The 20,414-nt window shown below is 43.0% G+C and overlaps 2 protein-coding genes across 2 annotated transcripts in view; both read left to right on the top strand.

The window, feature by feature from the left end:
• Positions 1-3,211: 3,211 nt before the first annotated feature.
• Positions 3,212-15,597, top strand: LOC134183283 (transient-receptor-potential-like protein). Its single transcript, XM_062650777.1, has 10 exons — positions 3,212-3,553; positions 8,149-8,330; positions 8,493-8,741; positions 9,006-9,740; positions 9,912-10,792; positions 12,927-13,080; positions 13,140-13,175; positions 13,865-14,014; positions 14,087-14,233; positions 15,317-15,597. Exons 1-10 carry the CDS (start codon positions 3,319-3,321, stop codon positions 15,449-15,451), a joined length of 2,904 nt encoding a protein of 967 aa, XP_062506761.1. The 5' UTR covers positions 3,212-3,318; the 3' UTR covers positions 15,452-15,597.
• A 664-nt stretch (positions 15,598-16,261) lies between these two features.
• LOC134182941 (aldo-keto reductase family 1 member B1-like) overlaps positions 16,262-20,414 on the top strand; it is a 9,292-nt gene continuing 5,139 nt past the window's right edge. The window contains exons 1-6 of the mRNA XM_062650383.1: positions 16,262-16,310; positions 16,368-16,420; positions 16,547-16,729; positions 16,783-16,870; positions 16,931-17,041; positions 20,064-20,184. Of these exons, the coding sequence (XP_062506367.1) occupies positions 16,308-16,310; positions 16,368-16,420; positions 16,547-16,729; positions 16,783-16,870; positions 16,931-17,041; positions 20,064-20,184 (559 nt within the window). The 5' untranslated portion in view covers positions 16,262-16,307. The remainder of the gene's footprint in view (positions 16,311-16,367; positions 16,421-16,546; positions 16,730-16,782; positions 16,871-16,930; positions 17,042-20,063; positions 20,185-20,414) is intronic.

Raw genomic sequence — 20,414 nt, 5'->3', positions numbered from 1 at the left:
ACACACACTAGCACAAGTATACAACAAACAAATATTTACTCTGACTAAATCAATTAATTACCTAATTACAATGTCTCCTGCCATCCACTCTGCATGTGCATGTCTGCATACCGCAAGGAGGAGCATCGATATCCAACACAAATAGTAGGGTAGGTGTCCCTAATTGTGGACACTCCCCGGTAATTGGAGTTACAATCGCTGTTTTCTCTGGTAGCCTGCACGAAGAGACAGGGAAACATGTCCGATATACGCACCAATGTCTAGGCTTCGTAACGGTACCTGTACGACTAGAATCGCACAACGTCTGCTAGCGCACTAGCACAATATACGCGATAACGTCTGTAAACAGCCTGGACGCGGGGGTGTATGGACATTTTTCTCCGTTACAGAAAGCGACTGAGCCTGAGTAACAGCTGGACTAGATACCTGAATGGTTGCCTCACAAGATGGTATTTTGGGCCGCAATCAAAACCATGTTCTGTGGTGTATCACTTCTGTGTAAAATGGCGTCGTGATTTTCAATCTTGCAGAAACCAAGTGTTCTGTTTACGATACAATGCAGGAGACGCCCAATCATGTTTAGATGAACGTCTGAACTGTAAACTGTGGTTCTAGCATCTTTTTGCGTTGCTGGTGGAGCTGATTATTGATATCAGACAAGGTAGTTTTGACCTTCCACCTATTCTAGGTGAGTTTGTAGGATTTCATTTTGTGTCTTATTGTTGCCAGATCTAGTAGCAGTGAAGACAGTCAAATTCTGACTGGATTAATAATGTCGCTGATATTGACATTGCACCTACTTTGTTCGTTCTCGTTTCATACCCTATTGTGGCCAGATGTAGTAGCAGTGAAAACAGCTAGATTGTCAGTGGATTACTGATGTCTAGATCTAGTATGAGTAAAGATATTCACGTGTTTGCTGCACTGGAAATACACGTTCGTTCCATGCACATAATGCGCATCTTTAGCACGCTAGAGTCAACGTAACTAGAGCGCTGCCCCGTTCCTCGGACACCATCATATTCCGGACGCGAGTTCCAGTTATTCGGTTTTGAACGCAGTCTCTATCACATCATAAATGTAGGTATCCAAGTTGTAATTGAGCGCACCAAAAGAGAGCATTGTACCTCTTCTCTTCTTAGAGTGAGATTGAAAACTGTGTGGAGCCTTGCATACCCCGTTCATCCGACAAACGCATCGTTCAACGGACAGTAGCGTCTAAATTGCACACACGCATCCTTCAGCCTAGTTACTTATATATTGCTAATCAACAACTCTCTACCTACAAATCGTGTAGTTACCCTGCATGTCAGCCAAGATCTGTATGAGTTACAGTCGGTCAAACGCCCGTGGTAACGGCCCCAATCGTCCGACACCCATTTTCTTGCCTTCCTACCTTCTCAGCAATAGCTCTAGGTTTCAAATAACTGCAGTTGATTAAATTCAGTTATCTGAAACGCCGCAGAACGCAGAACACTTGTCTAGAGTGCTTGATGGCAATTCTGAGTCATTTCTCCTACAACCACGCCCACACTAGGACGTGTAAAAGATGTCGCTTGAACGAACTAGCCATTCAACAAAGAAGATGACAACCGAAACCGATGAGAGGGCAGGATTGAAGTGCTAAAACGCTCTTTTACCCTTTGCAAAGAAAGTCGATCGCTGCGTAGCGCGCGTTGACAAGGACTTGACGTTATCTAATTCAACTTTACCTAGGAGAAGCAGGGGTAAAGGTTCTAGCTGCTCTGATAGTAAACAAAGTTCCTGCATTCGGTACAGCTGGTTGTACCTACGATGACGTGCTGCACTTCGTGACGGTGCAAGGTCAGGCAAAAGGTAGATATCAAACTGAGATAGAAACACCTGCACACGTCCTATTCAGAGCCAAGTAACAATTCAGGGGCCTTGAAAGGAAGCACGGGCTGTTCCTGTGCGAGTTGGGAGGATGTCCTCACCGCAAAGCTAGAACATGGATGACGGGAAATCGTCTGCTACATCCAGTGCATCAAGCCTGTGCAGTTGTGCTGCAAGACACTCAGGAGTTCAAATTCTTACGTTGGGAAGACTAGACAGCGCCGGAGGGCTAGTAGATGCCAACAGAGTGAGCTTGTCAACAGAGAAAATTCAGAAGTTTTCGCTATTAACCGTTGCCGAGTCACATAAAGGTCAAACGAATTAGGGGCCGTACGATATTTCCTTCCAACTCTCTCTCTCTCATGACATTATTACCTGCAGACTGCTGCTGCAAAGAAAAAAACAACTGTCCGACGAAAGGGGCGTTACCTCGACTCAATGAGCGTGCGCTATCTCTCCTGGAGAGTAGCAAACGGAGACTATGATAGTGTTGTTGTGTTAGCTATTCACCTATAAACCTATCTCAGGTGCGAACTTGCAGAATGGCCTTTGCGTTTTCATGGGGGAGGTCGTGTCCGGTGAATGATGGTGGTGTCCGATGAACGGGGTCGCAGAGAAGGATCACGTTACCGTCCTAGCATAACCGTTTCAAGCCTTTGGACGTCCCGCGTCTGGAATCACAGTCTTTACTAATCCTTCTTACTGTGGGCTCTAACAAAGCTCAGTCTTACTTCGTTTACTTCTTGCACGGCTGTCCGATGATTGATGGTGTCCGATAACAGAGGCGTCGCTCCATAGGCTCAAAACTTTACTAAGGTACTCGATAATTGCTTAACTAACGTCAGGCACTCTCGTGATCCAACAAAATATCGATGAGTATACCTCGAATTTGTGGACGTGATGGGAGGAACCTTGTAGGTGCTAGCAGTTTGGCAGGTGAATCGTGGTGATACACAACAGAACATGGTTTTGATTGCGGTCCAAAATACCAGCTTGTGAGGCAACCATTCAGGTATCTAGTCCGGCCAGCTGTTACTCAGACCCAGTCGCTTTCTGTGGCTGAGAAAAAATGTCCACAATTAGGATACACTCCCGTTTAGGCTGTTCACAGACGTTATTCCGTATATTTTGCTAGTGCGCTAGCAGACGTTGTGCGATTCTAGTCATACAGATATTGTTCCAAAGCTTAGACATTGGTGCGTACATCGGACATGTTTCCCTCTCTCTCTCCGTTGCAGGTTACCAAAGAAACAACGTTTGTAACTCAAATTACCGGGGCGTGTCCACAATTAGGAACACCTACCATGGATACCTAATCATATTTCAGCTCGTCTCGCCTCCATTCAGATCAATCGCCACTACACAACAACACATCACTTGGAAGCAGTCCAGTTACATACATACACACTTGTTGTTGTGTGTGTGCTCACTGTACTGTACGCCTGTTCTACACATTACAAGAAAATGGCGGAAGGTGGGCCGTCTGCTTGTGAAACGGATTCTAACGACGAAAATCAGATCGGAACTCCATCGGAGCGTCTTCTCGAACGAGGTCGCGCTGACGGAGCTTTCATCAGGAAGGTACTGCAAGCACGTAACGCGAAATCGACGCTCAACGACGTCAACTCGCAAGGAAGACCGACGATGCACACCGTACTGCAAGTTCATTGGAGTGACGAGAGAGCAACAAGACAAGAAGGTAATAGATCTAGTACGTGCAGTGCATGCTAGCTGGTATATGTACTTCGTCATTATAGGCATCAGCCATGATAGCCTCGAACTTCCAGACCAGAGAGCGCGCGAAGCGCGCGAACTCTAGTCTGGACCAAGTCGATACTAAAATGATTTCGGAAATAGCCTTCTAAGCCAATCAGCTTCTACAACCCGAATCTCGGTTGTAAATTCTGATTGGCTTAGCAATAATTGGTTACGCTAAGTGCACTAGCACTTTCTCAACCATGTCAGCTTCTACTACAAACTCAGATCCAAACGGTACCTCCCTGTGTAGACATTGTGATTGTCCATTTTGTCTTGTACCAGACATGTCATACATCTCAGAAAAGTGACTTCTCCAGAGTTGTGCAATATCGATTTCATTAGATAATCTATTAATGGATGTTGCTTGTGAGAGTTTTGAAGATTTCAGCTTAATCAACTCTGTCTTCCAAAATTGAGAGTTAGAGCTCCCCAACATGTGACCGGCTATTCTATCTAAACGTATCTCTTGGGTATGTCTTTTTAGTCGTCTTACTGCATACTTGTATCTTTTCTTATCATTCTTCATTACTTCATAGACAGGACCACTTGTTGGCTTTCCAGACGCTGCCCACTGACCAAAAGACTGCCGTGCAGCCACCTGATAAGGACGAACATATTGGTTCCAACCATTACTATCACTCATTTTACTTTGGCACTGATCTTTCAATGGCAGGCAATGATATGCAGCAGAATGCATCAGACAGACTATGTTAGATAAGTAACCTTCCAACTGTTCACGATGCTCATGTGAGTCACACGACGATGGGCAATGAGCCAAGTGCACTGAAAAGCTTATATCTGCAAATGACTGCCAGAGAAAGTCTTGAAAATTACGGATGTCATCTACACTAACAGACTTCCACAATGGTTGCCCAAAAGAGGCAGTTTCACTATTAAGATCATTGTTATCAAAACTTGTTTTCTCTTAAAACACAGAAGTCTCAACAGATACAATTAATGGGAAGTGATCAGAAAAGTTGTCAGATTCATCAATAACATTGATCTCGACAATGCTGTTCAAGATCGAAGTAGTGTACATATCATGTGGTCAATCCATGAGGTAGAAGAACAGTTATCAGATCTGTAAGTCATGGTAATAGATGATGACTGTGACAGTTAGCATCTGATCTGCAATGGACAAGTGACATTCTTCAACGAATTTTCTCAAAGCTACGCCAAATCTAGAATATCTCCTAGGATCAGCATTGAAATCTCCCACGATGCAAATGTCATCGCCAACATGAGCTTCGACAAGAGCATCTAGAGTCCCAAGACACTGAAGGTTGTAGGAGAAATGACTCAGAATTGCCGTCAACACACTCTAGGCAAGCGTTCTGCATTCTGAGGCGTTTCAGATAACTGAATTTAATCAACTGCAGTCATTTAAAACCTAGAGTTGTTGCTGAGAAGGTGGGAAGGCAAGAAAATGGGTGTCGTATGATTGGCGCCGTTACCACGGGCGTTTGACTGACTGTAACTCATACAGATCTTGGCTGACATGCAGAGTAACAACACGATTTGTAGGTAAAGAGTTGTTGATTAGCGATATACAAGTAACTAGGCTGAAGGATGCGTGTGCAATCTAAACGCTGCTGTCCGTTGAACGATGCGTTTGTCGGATGAACGGGGTATGCAAGGCTCCGCACAGTTTTCAATCTCAGTCCAAGCAGAGAAGAGGTACAATGCTCTCTTTTGGTGTGCTCAATTACAACTTGGATACCTACATTTATGATGTGGTAGGGACTGCGTTCAAAAACCGATAACTGAGAACTCGCGTCCGGAATATGATGGTGTCCGAGAAACCGGGCCGCGCTCTCTAGGTAGTCGTCGTTTTGCGATCGTGATCAAGACAATTGAAATGTACAGTCTAGGTATGCGCTCAGTTCCGTTGTAACGACAGTGGTATGGTATTTACTGACATAGAAATTGATATCAGCAAACATTTACTATCAACAGTGTTAGATGCAGCACAGTGTAGTAAAGGATTGATCATACTGTAGTACGGGACGCGTGAATAGTTGACTGTAGGTGGCATTGAACACCTGAAGGTGTTTCTTGGTTGTCACGTACACACAATCCCTAGCTACAATACAAAAGGATGGGGGACGGAAGTTTATGAAGCTTTTTCGTCGCCGTTTGGTCGCTTGCACGAATCGTTCTTAGACTCATCTGTAGTCGGACACGAAACAATTTTTAAGGTAGGTCCTATCATGAAAAACTTGGTCGTGAGGAGGAGAAATTTGAGATTTGTGTACACACACACACACACACACACACACACACACACACACACACACACACACACACACACACACACACACACACACACAATATATATATATATATATATATATATATATATATATATATATATATATATAATTCTATATACATATATATAGCAAAAGCTCGATGGAGAGCCATATATGACCACGCCCCTTTCTGTTGTGCGACCCGGATTAGAAGCCTCGCTACGCTCAACAACTAAGGCAATTAAATATTACATTACCCACCACGTGGTTGTTTGCCCCATGCTCTTGCGGTTGATGAGTCAATGAATCTAGTACCTTGTGTGTATGCAGATGAGAGTACCAATATGTGCATGGCAGTGTTTTCTCTGCTTTCGTGTGATGTTGTCTAATTAATTCAGTGGCACGTGACTGGCTCTAGATGTAGTACGCACGTGCGCTGGTAATCTAGTGTATACGATACTTCATATTATGTCATTGACTCAATTTGATAATTGCACAGTTTGTAAGCTCTTTCATACTAACAGCAAATTTACAAATGCGCGTCGAGAGCTGTACCTTGGGGGGGGATTGAAGGGTGCCAACGAACCGATCCACTTCAGTCGGAGGCCCGCTTCTAGGTACCTTTGTCTACAGGATCAATCTCCATGCATTGCACCAGATATCAGTGTTGCATATGTTAAGAATCGTGGTCTCAATGCGCTTTTCCGTACCACTTGATTAATATTAATAGTGATATCATCAAAGTGACCCCCCGAAAATGGGCTAAGTCGAGCAAACCAAACTGCTCTAGACAGCGCTCCTAGAGATCAGTAATTGCGAAATGCTATAGCTATACAGTGTTTATCTGCGGCCCCTATAGACTTTAAGATTCATTAAATGCCACAATTTTGAATCATGGTGCCACACATTTGGTACCATTACCATGGCAACGGTATCATTAGATGTAGAAGCTGTAACTGTTGACCTGGGTCCCACGTTCCAGATGTAACTTGACTCGACCCAGTCTCTCGATCTCCGCCCTCGTCATTCCCCAGATTGTATAGAGACATGTTACACTGACTGGAAAGCCCACTACATTACTGAAAGAACCGACGCATTAGGTACGCCCCTGGAGAGCACAGGCTTGATGTATCAACGAGGTCGCACATTATATTTTGAAAGACTTGTAACAAAAATTTTAATATGAACCGCCTCGCTAAAACTGACCGGGGATCCATTTTTGGCAGCCATGCCACAAATGGGTGGCGGAACTGGCCAGGCTGGTCAAGCCATGCATGGCTCAACCACTTCGCCAGCGGAGTAACTATTGGCGCTTACTTCCGGTTTAGACTATAAACAATTAATTGCCGAACATAGCGAGGCTTCTAATCCGGGTCGCACAACAGAAAGAGGCGTGGTCCTATGGCAATCCCTCGAGCCCTCGGTATATATATATATTGTTTCCATGTCCGACTACAAATCAGTATTGGAACGATTCGTGCAACGGCGACGAAAGAGCCTCACGAAGTTCCGTTACCCCATCCTTTTGTATTGTAGCTAGGGATTGTGTGTACTTGGCAACCGAGAAACGCCTTCATTAGCTGAATGGTGATGATGATGATGAAGCTATATTTATCTACGGAATAACCTTCAAATACTAGCTAGAGTTGGTCTTCCAGGCACGTCACCTCAACTATTCACAAGTCCCGTACTACCTATCCTCACTAGCTGTGCTCTAACTAACACTGTTGATAGTCAAACTTTGCCGATATCAATTTCTATGTCAGTTAATACCTTAGACCACTGTCGTTACAACGGAACTGAGTGCGTACGTAAACTGTACATTTCAATTGTCTTAATTATTCACGATCGCGAAACGACGACAAGATAGCTGCCAAGGTTAGAAACGTAATGTAAATTTACTAGGAAGTCTGAATGTTTACTTCCATGACAGGGTTTCGACAAATACGTATTGTCTAGCTAGGTCAGTCAGAAAACTCCATTGAACGTGTTACTCACCAACGCAAGGCGCCTACACGTACGGATACCGTAAAACTAGTTAAATAGATAATATATTTATCAAAGGTTTTAATGGTGCAACAAAGCCAGTCCACAATTGACAAACATGATTCTGATCCCCACCGTGTAAAATTAAAATACTGCCGCTGCTCGCTGTATGATGCCCTTGGGTTTCAAGTTAAGGTACGCCGGCAAATGTCTTTTAACGCGCGTTAGGTCTGACCGACTGACAGTATTCAGCAAGAAGTGTGTACACTGAACGCCGTTGTGACTTTCTCGTCTCTAGCTATCGGAATTTTGCTTGATTATGGCGCCGACGTAGATGCTCGTGACGGTCGTGGGTGGACGGCGTTGCACGTTGCCGTCGCAGAAGAGGAAGTAACAAAAGAAGAGCTCCGTTTACTGGCAAGGAAATCAAAAAATATCGACGCCGTAAACGATGACGGACTCACGCCGTTACAACTACTGGTAATACACATGCATGCATGAATGGTTTGTTGTTCTCAGTTAGTCTCGCGTCGTCAGACTATTGTGTACGCTGGGCGCATGGACCCAGCGAGTGGCTGAATCCGCCCCGCGTATTTCGAAGGTCTGGCTACGCGAGACTGTTGTTCAGTGTTTGCGATGTAGTTGACTCTGTCGGAGACTACAAATGATGATTTGTTGGTTGCTCTATTGGAAGCTGGCGCTAATCCGTACGTCATTGCGGGCAATCATCTTTCTCCTCTACAAACTCTTCTGGCAACGTCTAGCGACCCAAAAAGTCACTCGAGTCTTGTGAGGTGGCATGCGAAGCGAGATTATCAAAGCCACATCGCAACCCATTTGAGAGATTATCTACGCTTTACAATTACCATTTGCTCAGGAGCTGCTCTGGAGGTACTATAGTTAGTGTATAAAATGTTCTTCATTCAATGTGATGTGAATGGTCGTACACAATTGTGTGCATACAATGGAATTTTTGCTCTAACTTTAAGACTATAAGAACGTTGCAATCTATAATAAATGCGGAATACGGTGCATGAAAGCACTATTAAACAAACAGAAATGCTGTAATCTGTTCTATTAAATTTTGCATGCAATGTCTGGAGACTGGACGATACCAAAAGTCTAAATGTTTAACTTGATTGTTCTTATCTGCAGGCTCTTCTCGACATGTGTGATCCTGTACAAGAGTGGCAGAGTTATGATATCGAATTTGTACTCGAGGCGGCCGCAGTCGACCAAGACTGCGAGAAGAAAGTCGAACTTCTCGTCAGGTACGGCCTGCCGTTCGACGGCGTCAACTGTCAAGGAATGAGTCTTCTTCATCTCGGCGCTATGGCAAGTTCTTTACGTATCTTGGAACTGGCGACTCCTGGCTACCAAATTTGTACTAACGTACACGATTCGCTTCACAATACTCCACTGCATTACTTGAACGCAAACGAAAAGCTACAAGACTATGAAACTATCTCACACTGCGTCAAGTTTTTGATATCCCGCGATGAGAACATGATGGAAATGCTCAACTCTAAAGGAGAAAGTCCGCTATTTAGCGCGTTGGCTGCAAGCAGGAAGCAAGTAGTGTGCGCGCTACTCAATGCAGGAGCCGCCATACCGTCGCTTAAAATGACAAAACGCTTGACGTTCGAGCACGTGTCGGTATTGGCAGAAGATGACGTCATCGTTCAGTCAAAGCGGCCACTCATTACGTCACTTCAAGTTGCCGGTCAAACACGAAGACTAGCGGAGCGTAAGCTGGACGTAGAGAAGTACTTGGAGATCAGCGGTCGGTTAGAAAAGTTTGCAATCGCAATGACAAACTCGCAGAACTCTTCGCTAACCGAATTGAGCACGGAGGTTTTGTTTGCTGCCGTCGAAAACAAGCAGAAAGAGGTAACGTGTTGATAACATGTCTGCACGGTAAAGCACAAAAATAGAATTACTTGTTTAAGCGGGTGTCGTATGCTCCAAATCTTAAAAAGTCGTTTATTAGCCAAAAATTGATGCGCGCTTATGTCAAACAACTATTTCTATTTTTGTAGTCTAATGGAATGTTTTCGCCAGTTTATTGCAGTGAACAACGTTCAAGAGTTTCTCGAGGAGACGTGGTACGGTCGTCGGCGCTCGTCAGCGATGCACACGGTACTTACAGGTTTTCTCTGCCTCTTCAGACTCATCCTCCTTCCATATCTTCTACTCTTTTACGCTCTACCTCGCTACGGTCGCAACTACCACTCGTTCACGAGGTCATTCGTGCTCGACGTTTTTCCACCATCGGCCAGATATTGTGCGATGGTCATCACATACATCTTCTTTATTGTACTCTTTGTTAACGACTGTACGAAGATTAACGGTCTACCCGTGTCAATACAGGCCGATGCCGCCGACTATATTCTTTTCGGTTTTGTTCTGGGATTGATGGCGCGCGAGGTCGGCAAGATGGTAATCCGCGGCGTGCGCTCGTATTTTAGCAGTTGGCTCAACTGTCTCGACATCGCAATGATTGTTCTATTGGTCTTCCACTTTACAATTCGCATTGCTGATCTTTTTGGCGCGTGGCATCTCGATGAGAATCACCTCGATTTGGGTCCGTACTTGCGTGTTGCTACATTGTTGTATGGTCTGGGTGCGGTTGTCGCCATTCTTCGCTTGCTCGCCTATCTGCGACCGTTCAAGACCATCGGACCGATCCTAGTCGCGTTCAAGAAGATTCTAAAAGAGACGGCGTCGTTTCTCGTCATCTGGTTCGTATTTCTGCTGGCGTTTGCTGTTGCGATGACGGTCGTCTATGCTGCGTCCGCCTACGGCATTTCAGATGTGGAATGCCTTCGAGCTCTGGTAAACGGGACGGATACCGCAACTATGTCGTGGTACGAGCAAAGGCAACTGCAATACCAATGCGCAGAACGAATCTACCAGCAAGTCGTTCCAGTCGTCGTGAAAGGGTATATATTTACATACACACGACGTGCACATTTTGTGAACGTGTGTGTGTGTGTGTGTGTGTGTGTGTGTGTGTGTGTGTGTGTGTGTGTGTGTGTGTGTGTGTGTGTGTGTGTGTGTGTATGTAGACCCCTGTGTACAGATCCCATTGACCAAACGTAATGCATGTGTATCATACCGAAACGTTATTAGACAGAGTAACGTAACGTAACGTGTAGATGCTATTTACAGACTACGTTCGTTCAACTTTTATTTTTGCGTAACCTGAACTTTGGTTGTGTCACTCTTGGTTAGCGTAAGATTCGTTAATTAAAGAAATCGCGTGCTGATCTTATTAGTCAAGCGTTCCGTTCCGTTACGTCGAAATAGAACACAAACGTACGTATCGTATCTACCGTATCGTATTTTAACGTAACGTCACCTTGGTCATACGACGCTCGCTACGTTATACGTTACGTACGTTCATCCAACGTAGGGTACGTATGTGAACCGGTCTTAATTAACTACAGAGGTCGGTTCACATATTTCATTGACCAAGCGTAACGTAATGTGACGTACCGGAACGTTAAACAGCTAGCGTAACGTACCGGAACGTTAAACAGCTAGCGTAACGTAACGTAACATAGAAGGCTGATTCACACTGAGCACTTAACGTAACGTAACGTATTTTATCAAGGTATGACGATGTACGTAACGTAACGTAACGCAACATGACATTTAACATTCACATTGAGCTCCTCGCATACGTTCAGCGTCCCGTATGCATGATGTCACGCATAGAAACGTTTGTCACATTTAACTAAGCAGAGGAGACGTCCTTTCTTATATAATACTGCTTCTTATTTCTCGGAGACAAAAAGATCGACGAAACGGAAATGTGAATTAGATAGAGTTTCCAGTGCAGGCACGCTATCTAGGGGAATACCACGCCTTAGCTAGCTAATCAAGGACCGACCACGTCGTACAAACACGGATACTCGCGTACAAGGTCAATAAGCCGCTTGTCGGTACCATCTTACAGCAGTGAAATGCGCATCCTCAGGAGAGACACCCACGCACTGCTCCATGATCGAATAATTGCTTACGTCAATCGGGAAAGGTGAAACCATCTCAACATCTTACGTTACGTTACGAAAGTCAATACGGTACGTTACGGCAACATAATTTGCCAGTGTCAATGATCTTGCGTAGCGTAAAGTCGCCTTACGTTACGTTCTGTTACGTTACGTGCTCAGTGTGAATCAGCCTTAGGATAGTACTAGATCCATGCCCCGTACTTCGTACAGGCAAGATACTGTAGCGTTCTGACGATAAGCGCAGTCTGTGGACACGTCACTGCAGTCTCTGTTGCAAGGTCCCGGATGTTCCGAATATTTTTGAATCTTACTCTTTGTGTTTGTTTCGATAGAAATCGACACTCTCCGTGTAGCGCTTGCTGCAGAACACGTGTAGGTTGGATTTGGTGCAAATGCAATCAGAGTTTGGGGAGAAACGAAAGCGCTAGAAGAGTAGCTAGAAATAGTCAATTGCTCGAAGCTTTGCGAAGGACAAAGACACGTACAGTCTACACAGGACTGGTGTGGGAGTGTGTTCGAATGAACTGGAATGTGTAGCGTTTGCGTCATCGAGAAATTTTACGCGGGGGTCGACCCCTCGAGGGGGAACCGGTGCATAATTTTTTTATGTTTTTACGCAAACCTTCCCGTTCGTGTGCCGAGTGTGCGTGCCGATGTCGGTTTGCGAACGAACAAAAGATGTGACCGCGTATCGCGCGCGCGTGCCCGCACACATACTTTGAGGTTTCTAGATACAAGATTCATTGGTTCACATACCTTACGCTGGACCAACGTAGCGTAACCTGCGAGCGTCGTCTGTAAACCAGATGACATTACGTTAGGATACGCTACGTTGGAATAGGATGGGTGTTCGATTCGAGACGTAACGGAGCGGAACTTTTGACCAATAAGGTTTGAGCAATTCAGCACGTGATTTCTTTAGTTATCAATCTACGTGTAGCTCTATTGTGTAGGTAGTGAGATGCTGTCGATCTCTTTTCTATAAAATACGTAATTGACTTATAAACATGCACGACGGTGACGTTGCTAGGACAAAGTGAGCATTGCTAATTGTGTCTAGATTGCTTTCGTCATTCAGTAGCTTGTTCTATGCATCGTTCGGATTGATCGACGTCGACGACTTCACCACCGTCACTGACCTCGAATCTGTGATCGGAAAATTACTGTTGAATCTCTGGCTATTGGTCGGCGTCATCGTTCTAGTCAATCTATTGGTAATCAGATATCCATGCAATATGACATGCCCGTATGTGATATGCGTTTGCACATGCAGGTGGCAATAGTGACGAATGCATTTCAGAAAGTCCAAGTATGTATATGAATATAATGTGTTGCTTAATTCTAAAATTTTAAAATATTTTGGTATTTACGCTTTGCAATTGAGAGGCGGCAAAATTTGAGTGTGCAGCTTAGCGCACGTTAAAACCGTAACTACCGCGCGCTAACAGAGTTGTCTAGTCAGTTAGACGTAATCTAGTGACGGTTCAGGGCCGACCGGACGGAGCCTGAGTGGCTGTCCTACTTTATTAAACTTTAACTTTAGCCAACTATCTATTGAAATAGCTGATGTAAAATAATACATTTACCAAATTTTATATGCCAATTGTGGTTACTAGAATAAATTCCTAGTAAGTGTGTTTTCTTGTTCTAGACGTATATTTTATGAGTTACGTTAAATTAAGTTACAAATACTGTTAATTATAATTGGTATGTCTACTGCTTGTAGCGTGCGTTAAGTTTACCCCTTTAACGCGCGTTAGGCGGCTGCTTTCGTCGACTCTGTAGTCATTTAAATAGCGTTAGCACCTTCTTCATTACCACATAGTGTGATATACACAACAGACAGATGGTGCTAAAAATCTATATTACCTATATAATTAATTTGCTGTATTTACACTGCAAGTATTGTACAAGTAAAAATCACGTGACCAAAAATTGTTTGGTTAAAATTAGTCTTCGTGCTTTTACCGCCTACTCAATTATCTGTTCTATGTGAAGGATCATGCAGATGTCGAGTGGAAGTTTGCGAGAGCGGCGTTGCTGTTCGAAATCATGAATTCTCCGATATTCGTGCCACCGTTTAATCTTCAATATTACGTCGTCCTTCTGATTGCTCGATGTGTGACGCCTTGTCTTCGAAGACACGAGGTGCAACTAGCAATAGTTACCGACGTACGTCACTGAGACGTACATAATTTGCAGTCGTGCGTGCATTTCTAGGGTGAACTAGAGACAGAAGACGGAGACGTGGAGATGACTTCTGTGGCATCATCGGTCGGTAGTGATCGCAAAGATTTGCTGAAATGTTTGCAACAACAGCAAGAGGATGAATACTGCAACAATCCGACGACAATTGGAGATCTAAAGGTAGAGAGAAAATCAAAACGCATGTTGAGATTTCGACATACACGTATACTTTGCTTAGAATTAAAATTGCTAAAACAGTGAAGTCCCGTATATAGAAGCCGCTGCTTAGAAGATCAAAATACAGAAAACTTTCTGGGGCTTTTAGTTATGCAATCGCCACAATCTGCAAGACATGCATGCAGGCACGATTACGGTATCTATAAATTTCAAGTTCTATGATTCACTTCCTAGGCAGTTCTTTTCATGCATGACGCTGATGAGAGTGCACAGTTGCCTTGAGTACCCGGTGTTTTTCTTACAATACAATTTACGCGTCCTGCATGGTCGCAAATTAGAAATCTGGTCGCAAGCCAGGAGTTTTGGTTGCTAGTAGAATGCGGAAGTGACGTCATTCAGATCTTTTTCACTATACAGTTTACATGCGTTTATAGTACCGCGAGATGTATAGGAGACTGTTAGCTTTCTAGTTTTGATTTGAATGTAACTGACATCACCACTTGACTTGTACACTATGAGATGTTACTTACATGATATCTGTAGAAGAAATAAAAGTACAGTACTGAACCCCCCAAACCCCCTAATAATAATTCAGGGTCGCAAGAACAAAATTTAATATGTCTGGTCTAACGTGCGTTAAATGGGTGTGGCCTAACGTGCGGTACAAAGAGTGACCAAACGTGCGTTATATTATCAGTGTCGATAACGGTTCCCGGATGTGTGTATCGAATGTCGAACGGTTGCACGCTCTCTGTACAAATAGTTATGGTATATATGATTAAATAAGTAATATATAATATCGGTTATCAGCGACTGTATACTATATCTGCAGTCTCATCAAATATACCTCAAACCTGAAGTGATTATTGTGCCTCTCAAGTCACATGTGCTGACCGGTCGGACTGGGCCCTACAGCCCTGCGGGGGGGGAGAGGGCGAGTTGTCACAAATACTATAGACGCGGCCACTATTCGAGGGCTGTTTGTGTTGTTCAAACATACAAATGCGGATTTTATTCGAGGGCGGCTTTTTTAGGCAAGACTCAATCTTTAGTTAGCTTGTCTACATCATGCTGTGCATTGACTAGAAATTGGAGAAGAAGTTGGATGCTATGCAAGATGTCTTGTCTGCGATCTCGTCGTCTGCGGTTACTTGTCCTCATTGTCGTCAGTTGGTGCCTTTAGCTACAAAAGAAGCAAATTCGAGTGGGAGCGATGTATAGCTATAGAAACAGAGAGGTAAACACGTTTGTAGTGCAGACTGTAAGAGAGCGTATTGTATAGTTTTAGTATAGTGCATAGACTGGCATAGACTCTAGCAAGTTAGAAACAAATTATTGCAACAGGCTATTGTAATAGGAATCATTGATATAAATGCTTTTTGTTACTGGACTAACCTCGGTTCCAGACACTTTCACGTATGTACTACGTCACGTGACAGGTATATGGGGTCAGTAGTACATACGGGGAAAGTGTTTTGGAACCGAGGCTACTTGATGACGCGACTTAACGCATGCGCTCTTTGTCGGCAACGTCCTTACGTAGTAGTTAAGTTAATTAAGTCGGCTTTGGTGAAACATAAATTATTAATTTTAATATAATTTTAATAATTTGATAATGTGTGTTTAACATGTACTTTATACATACATAATATATATTTTGTTAATTTAATTTAATTTGTGCTTAGTTACACCAAATTTAAATTTTTATACGTACTTGACAGCGATTTATTAAAAACTTTTATTTTATATATTTTGTGTATTTTATATATTTTTATATACCAAATATATAAAATATACAAAATTTCTCTCTCTGTCTGTCTGTCTGTTTGTCTGTCTGTCTCTCTCTGCTTCAATACATACATAAAAATATAAAATATACGAAATATTTTATATTTTATTTATTTTGTATATTTAGCTAAAATACAATAGATTAACTAAAAATAATAAACACCATTGGCAACTGTGTTGATATAAATGTCGACATGCCTCTCAATGCCACACCCACATGGCTTTTTACAGAGTGGTCTGGAATCCAAGGCCAAACGCGTGCCACACCTCAGAGTGTCAGACGATCCCGATGGTATCGGCTACTCGAATATCTTACACTCTTAATTCTTAAATTTACGCACTGTTGCAGGCTAGAGTGTTAAAGCTGCGCTCAGGAGCACTCATCCCAACTATCGGCTTGGGGTGAAAACCATCATCATATAGTGATCATTAGATAGTTACATTGTGTTGCTTGTGTGTACCTGTTTATGGTCACGTGCAATTACTATGCAACTTGCATATGCATGCAACACATCGTTTTGTGTGCAGCACGTGGAAGTCTGCCCCTGGGGAGGTGGGTGCGGCTGTCGCTCGCGCACTGGACGTGGGTTACCGTCACCTGGACTGCGCGCACATCTACGCAAACGAGGGCGAAATCGGAAACGCGCTGACTGCCTTTCTGGCCGGCGGAAAAGCGTCGAGAGACGAAATATTTGTGACGTCAAAATTATGGTAAGGTCACGTGACCTTGTCGTGAATTTGTTTGCACGAGGTTGTTGTGATAGGTTGAACTCTTTTCATCCCGATGACGTCATGGGAGCATGTCAAACTACGTTGAAAAATCTTCGGCTCGATTATGTTGATCTCTATCTGGTGGAGTTGATTGCAATTGACGTTTTGTTATTGTGGTGAATGCATGGAATGTGTTTGCAGACTCATTGGCCGGTTGGTTTGCCTCGAGATGCGCCTTCTCCGGCTGCAGGCCCGATTCCTATGGACCAGAGGCTGCCATGGGACGTCTCTAAGTTTGTGGACACGTGGAAGGTTAATGTTGCTGCTAATTTGCATGGTTGTAGTCAGTCATAGATATGTCTGTCTGTCTGTCTGTTTGTCTGTCTGTCTGTCTGCCTGCATGTCTGTCTGTCTGCCTGTCTGTCTTCTGTCTGTCTGTCTATCAAAGAACATTTATTGAAAACATCAACGCTAATACAGAAAAGGCTACATATTACACTAACAGTTCAAGATAAACGACCATGGTGATCATATAGAAGAAAAACTCTAACGAACAGCCATCTGATGTTTGTAGATATCATCTTTACAGAGTTATTACTACAAACTATTATGTCAATCTTTTTAGCTAAAACACTACTATGCAATGTTGTAATGTTATTGATGTTATTAATTAATGTTATTCTGTCTGTCTGTCTGTCTGTCTGTCTGTCTGTCTGTCTGTCTGTCTGTTTGTCTGTCTGTCTGTCATGTTAAATCTTCATATAATTTTATACATCAAAGCTAATACATGTGAAACTAAAGGAACGGCTAATGAACAATAAGTGTCACAACTACAACAATAGATACACAAATACATAACAAGTAGAATTAAAAAGCCTACAAATCGAAACTTAGTTTACTGAATTGAAATTGAACAATATCTAGACTCTGCATGGCCATGCAGCTTACTGTCCATATGTTACTCTGATCATCTTTCTAGCCAACACCGATGCATTGCAACGCTGAAGTTGTACTGACAAACGTCTTTTCTAATGCTTCTTCTCCCCACCCACCAAAGTGCTCGAAAACTAGTGGAATAAAAACTAGTGGAATAAAAACTAGTGGAATAAAAACTAGTGGAATAAAAACTAGTGGAACTAAGTGGAGTGTATACCCTCCAGGCAACTGCTCTTTAGAATATTTGCTATGTTTGATGTCTTCTCTCCTTCTTGCTGCAGCTCCATCCATAGTCGCTGCATTTCGCAAAATGTCCTGGCTTCAGGGGTGAGCAAGGGCCACAGCCAGCTCAACATTTCCCCCACATGTTTAGTCAAACACAACAATGTCTGCTCTATTGTTGGATGTGGTATATCTATCTTTTGGTTCGATTTGATGTTGGCATTGTAGACTGTTCAGGCATTCAGACCAGCACAAAACAACAGAATTATGAGATCAAACTGGGCCTCCACCCATTTTGCATGTTACCCAATGGTACCCTTCAACATCTAGTGACTTTCCACATTCACATTTAGTGGCCCAAGGTGGTAGAGACAAAGGTAGACTCAATCTGAGAGAAGCTGCCAAGACAAAATTGTCAGATGAAATTGCAAACTTCTGTGGAGATGGAATGGAATGTACCCATGCTCCTGCTCCTTTACCTCTAATTGAACAAAATTGTGCTTCCTCTCCGGTTAGAATCAGTTTTAATCAACTAATCTGCTTTTTATTGTACATATTCTGTTGTTAGACTATGTTGCACCTTTTTTGTGTTAGGCAACGTGTAAATCCAACAACTTGGAAGTATTCTTGAGATGGTGTTCTAGAGTTAGCCCATTATCACTCATATAATTAGATGATGTCACTAGACAGTTGACTTGATCTGTCTGTCTGTCTGTCTGTCTGTCTGTCTGTCAATTTCATTTATTGAAACACAAACTCTACGTTACATTTCTAACACTAAATACAAGCAGTCTACTGAGTTCAGCTTTAGTTTAATGCAAACTACTTTGATAGCCTCTATTGTGTATGTTCTCATCTACTTCTCTGTCTGTCTGTCTGTCTGTCTGTTGAGTTTGACTCATTCAAAGTCAAGTCCATTAGTTAATGACTTTGTTGTTTGCAAGGACTGATTTGTATTTTAAAAATCCTAGCATATGTACAAGTAGAATATGTATGAGAATAAATTATCTGTCTGTCTGTCTGTCTGTCTGTCTGTCTGTCTGTCTGTCTGTCTGTCTGTTGTCTGTCTGTCTGTCTGTCTAATGTTCCTAAAGCAACTGCATACTAGTAACTACATAAAGGGACATAGATGTCCCTGTCTAAATAATTAAAGAGCAACTTGTGTCTGACTGTCTGTCAATGTTCTTCACTTGACGGCTGATCTTCTTTGATAAAACTTTAGCATTACAGGATTGTAGAGCAACTGATAAGCATCGCCTCCAACATTTCTTGAACTGGCCTCCGTTTTTCTTGCCAAATTCGTCAACCGATTTCTTAGACAGTTGATGGAGGTACTTGTGAGCCTCCCAGCCCAAACACCCAAAGTGTTCCAGTACTAAAGGAATCACTTTTGCGTGTCCTCCTTCTACTAGTATGTTGTCCTTATACTTTTTCTCTTTCAGTTCTTCTCTGGCTTGTGCTGCAAACCCATCTTGCTCTGCTGCTCTTTCAATTATGTCCTGATTCCAAGGGTGAGCCAGTGAAATATCAAGATCATAGGATGTTTCAATGCAAGCATCAAAAACTGAAATGTCTGGTCGGTCGTTGCTGTTAGCATAACGATCTCTTAACTCGACATGATGAGGGATTGAAAGAGTTCTTAAACAATCAGCCCAGACACCAGTGATGGCGTTGTGTGACCAAACAGGGCCACCCCCTGTTTTGCAAGTAAGGAGGTGAAAAAGCCTTCGACCACATTCACACTGCTTTAAATGAGACGACAGTGGCATACTACAACCCAACTTCACACGTGTTGCCAAACGGTAATCACCAGAACTAAGCGCAAACTTCGTGGAAGTGGGAAAAGCATCCAACCATGCCCCTGCACCCCTCCCTTGCAGAGATCTCAGACGAGCCTTATCTCTCGTAGACTGTCTGGCTGTCTGTCTGTCTGTCTATATGATAAAGACATTCAGCATTTTGTTCATTGACTATTATTGTTATGCATACGTAAAGTTAGCGATTGTTATTAGTAGAGTAAGAGTTCAAATATAATAATCTGTCTGTCTGTCTGTCTGTCTGTCTGTCTGTCTGTGTGCATGCCTGCATATGTATTACTGATGAGATGATTAATCAAGATAAAGGCTTACAGGCGATTCTATGTGTTATTGATGCCTATCTTGCTGTGTTATGTTAGGCAATGGAGAAACTGGTGGAAAGAGGATTGGCTCGGAATATCGGCGTATCCAACTTTACTGTGAAAAAGCTGACCGAGTTTTTGGCTCATGATTTAACGGTCTTGCCGGCTGTTAATCAAGGTGACTGGCTTGTTTAGTTAACATGTTTGATGGTTTATTTGTAGTTGTGTATGCATGCTTGTGTGTTTGTGTGCGTGTGCGTGTTTAGTTTGTTTGCTTGTTTGTGTTTGTTTCTACTTGTGGTTGTGTGTGTGTATTTTCTATATTTGTTTGTTTGCATGCCTGTCTGTCTGCCTTTCTGTGTCTGTCTGTCTGTCTGTCTGTCTGTCTGTCTGTCTGTCTGTCTTTTT

The sequence above is a fragment of the Corticium candelabrum genome, chromosome 8 (assembly GCF_963422355.1).
Source record: "Corticium candelabrum chromosome 8, ooCorCand1.1, whole genome shotgun sequence".
In the NCBI taxonomy this organism is placed as follows: Eukaryota; Metazoa; Porifera; class Homoscleromorpha; order Homosclerophorida; family Plakinidae; genus Corticium; species Corticium candelabrum.
Note: the sequence above shows the minus strand (reverse complement) of the source record. Positions and strands in the feature narration are given on the sequence as shown.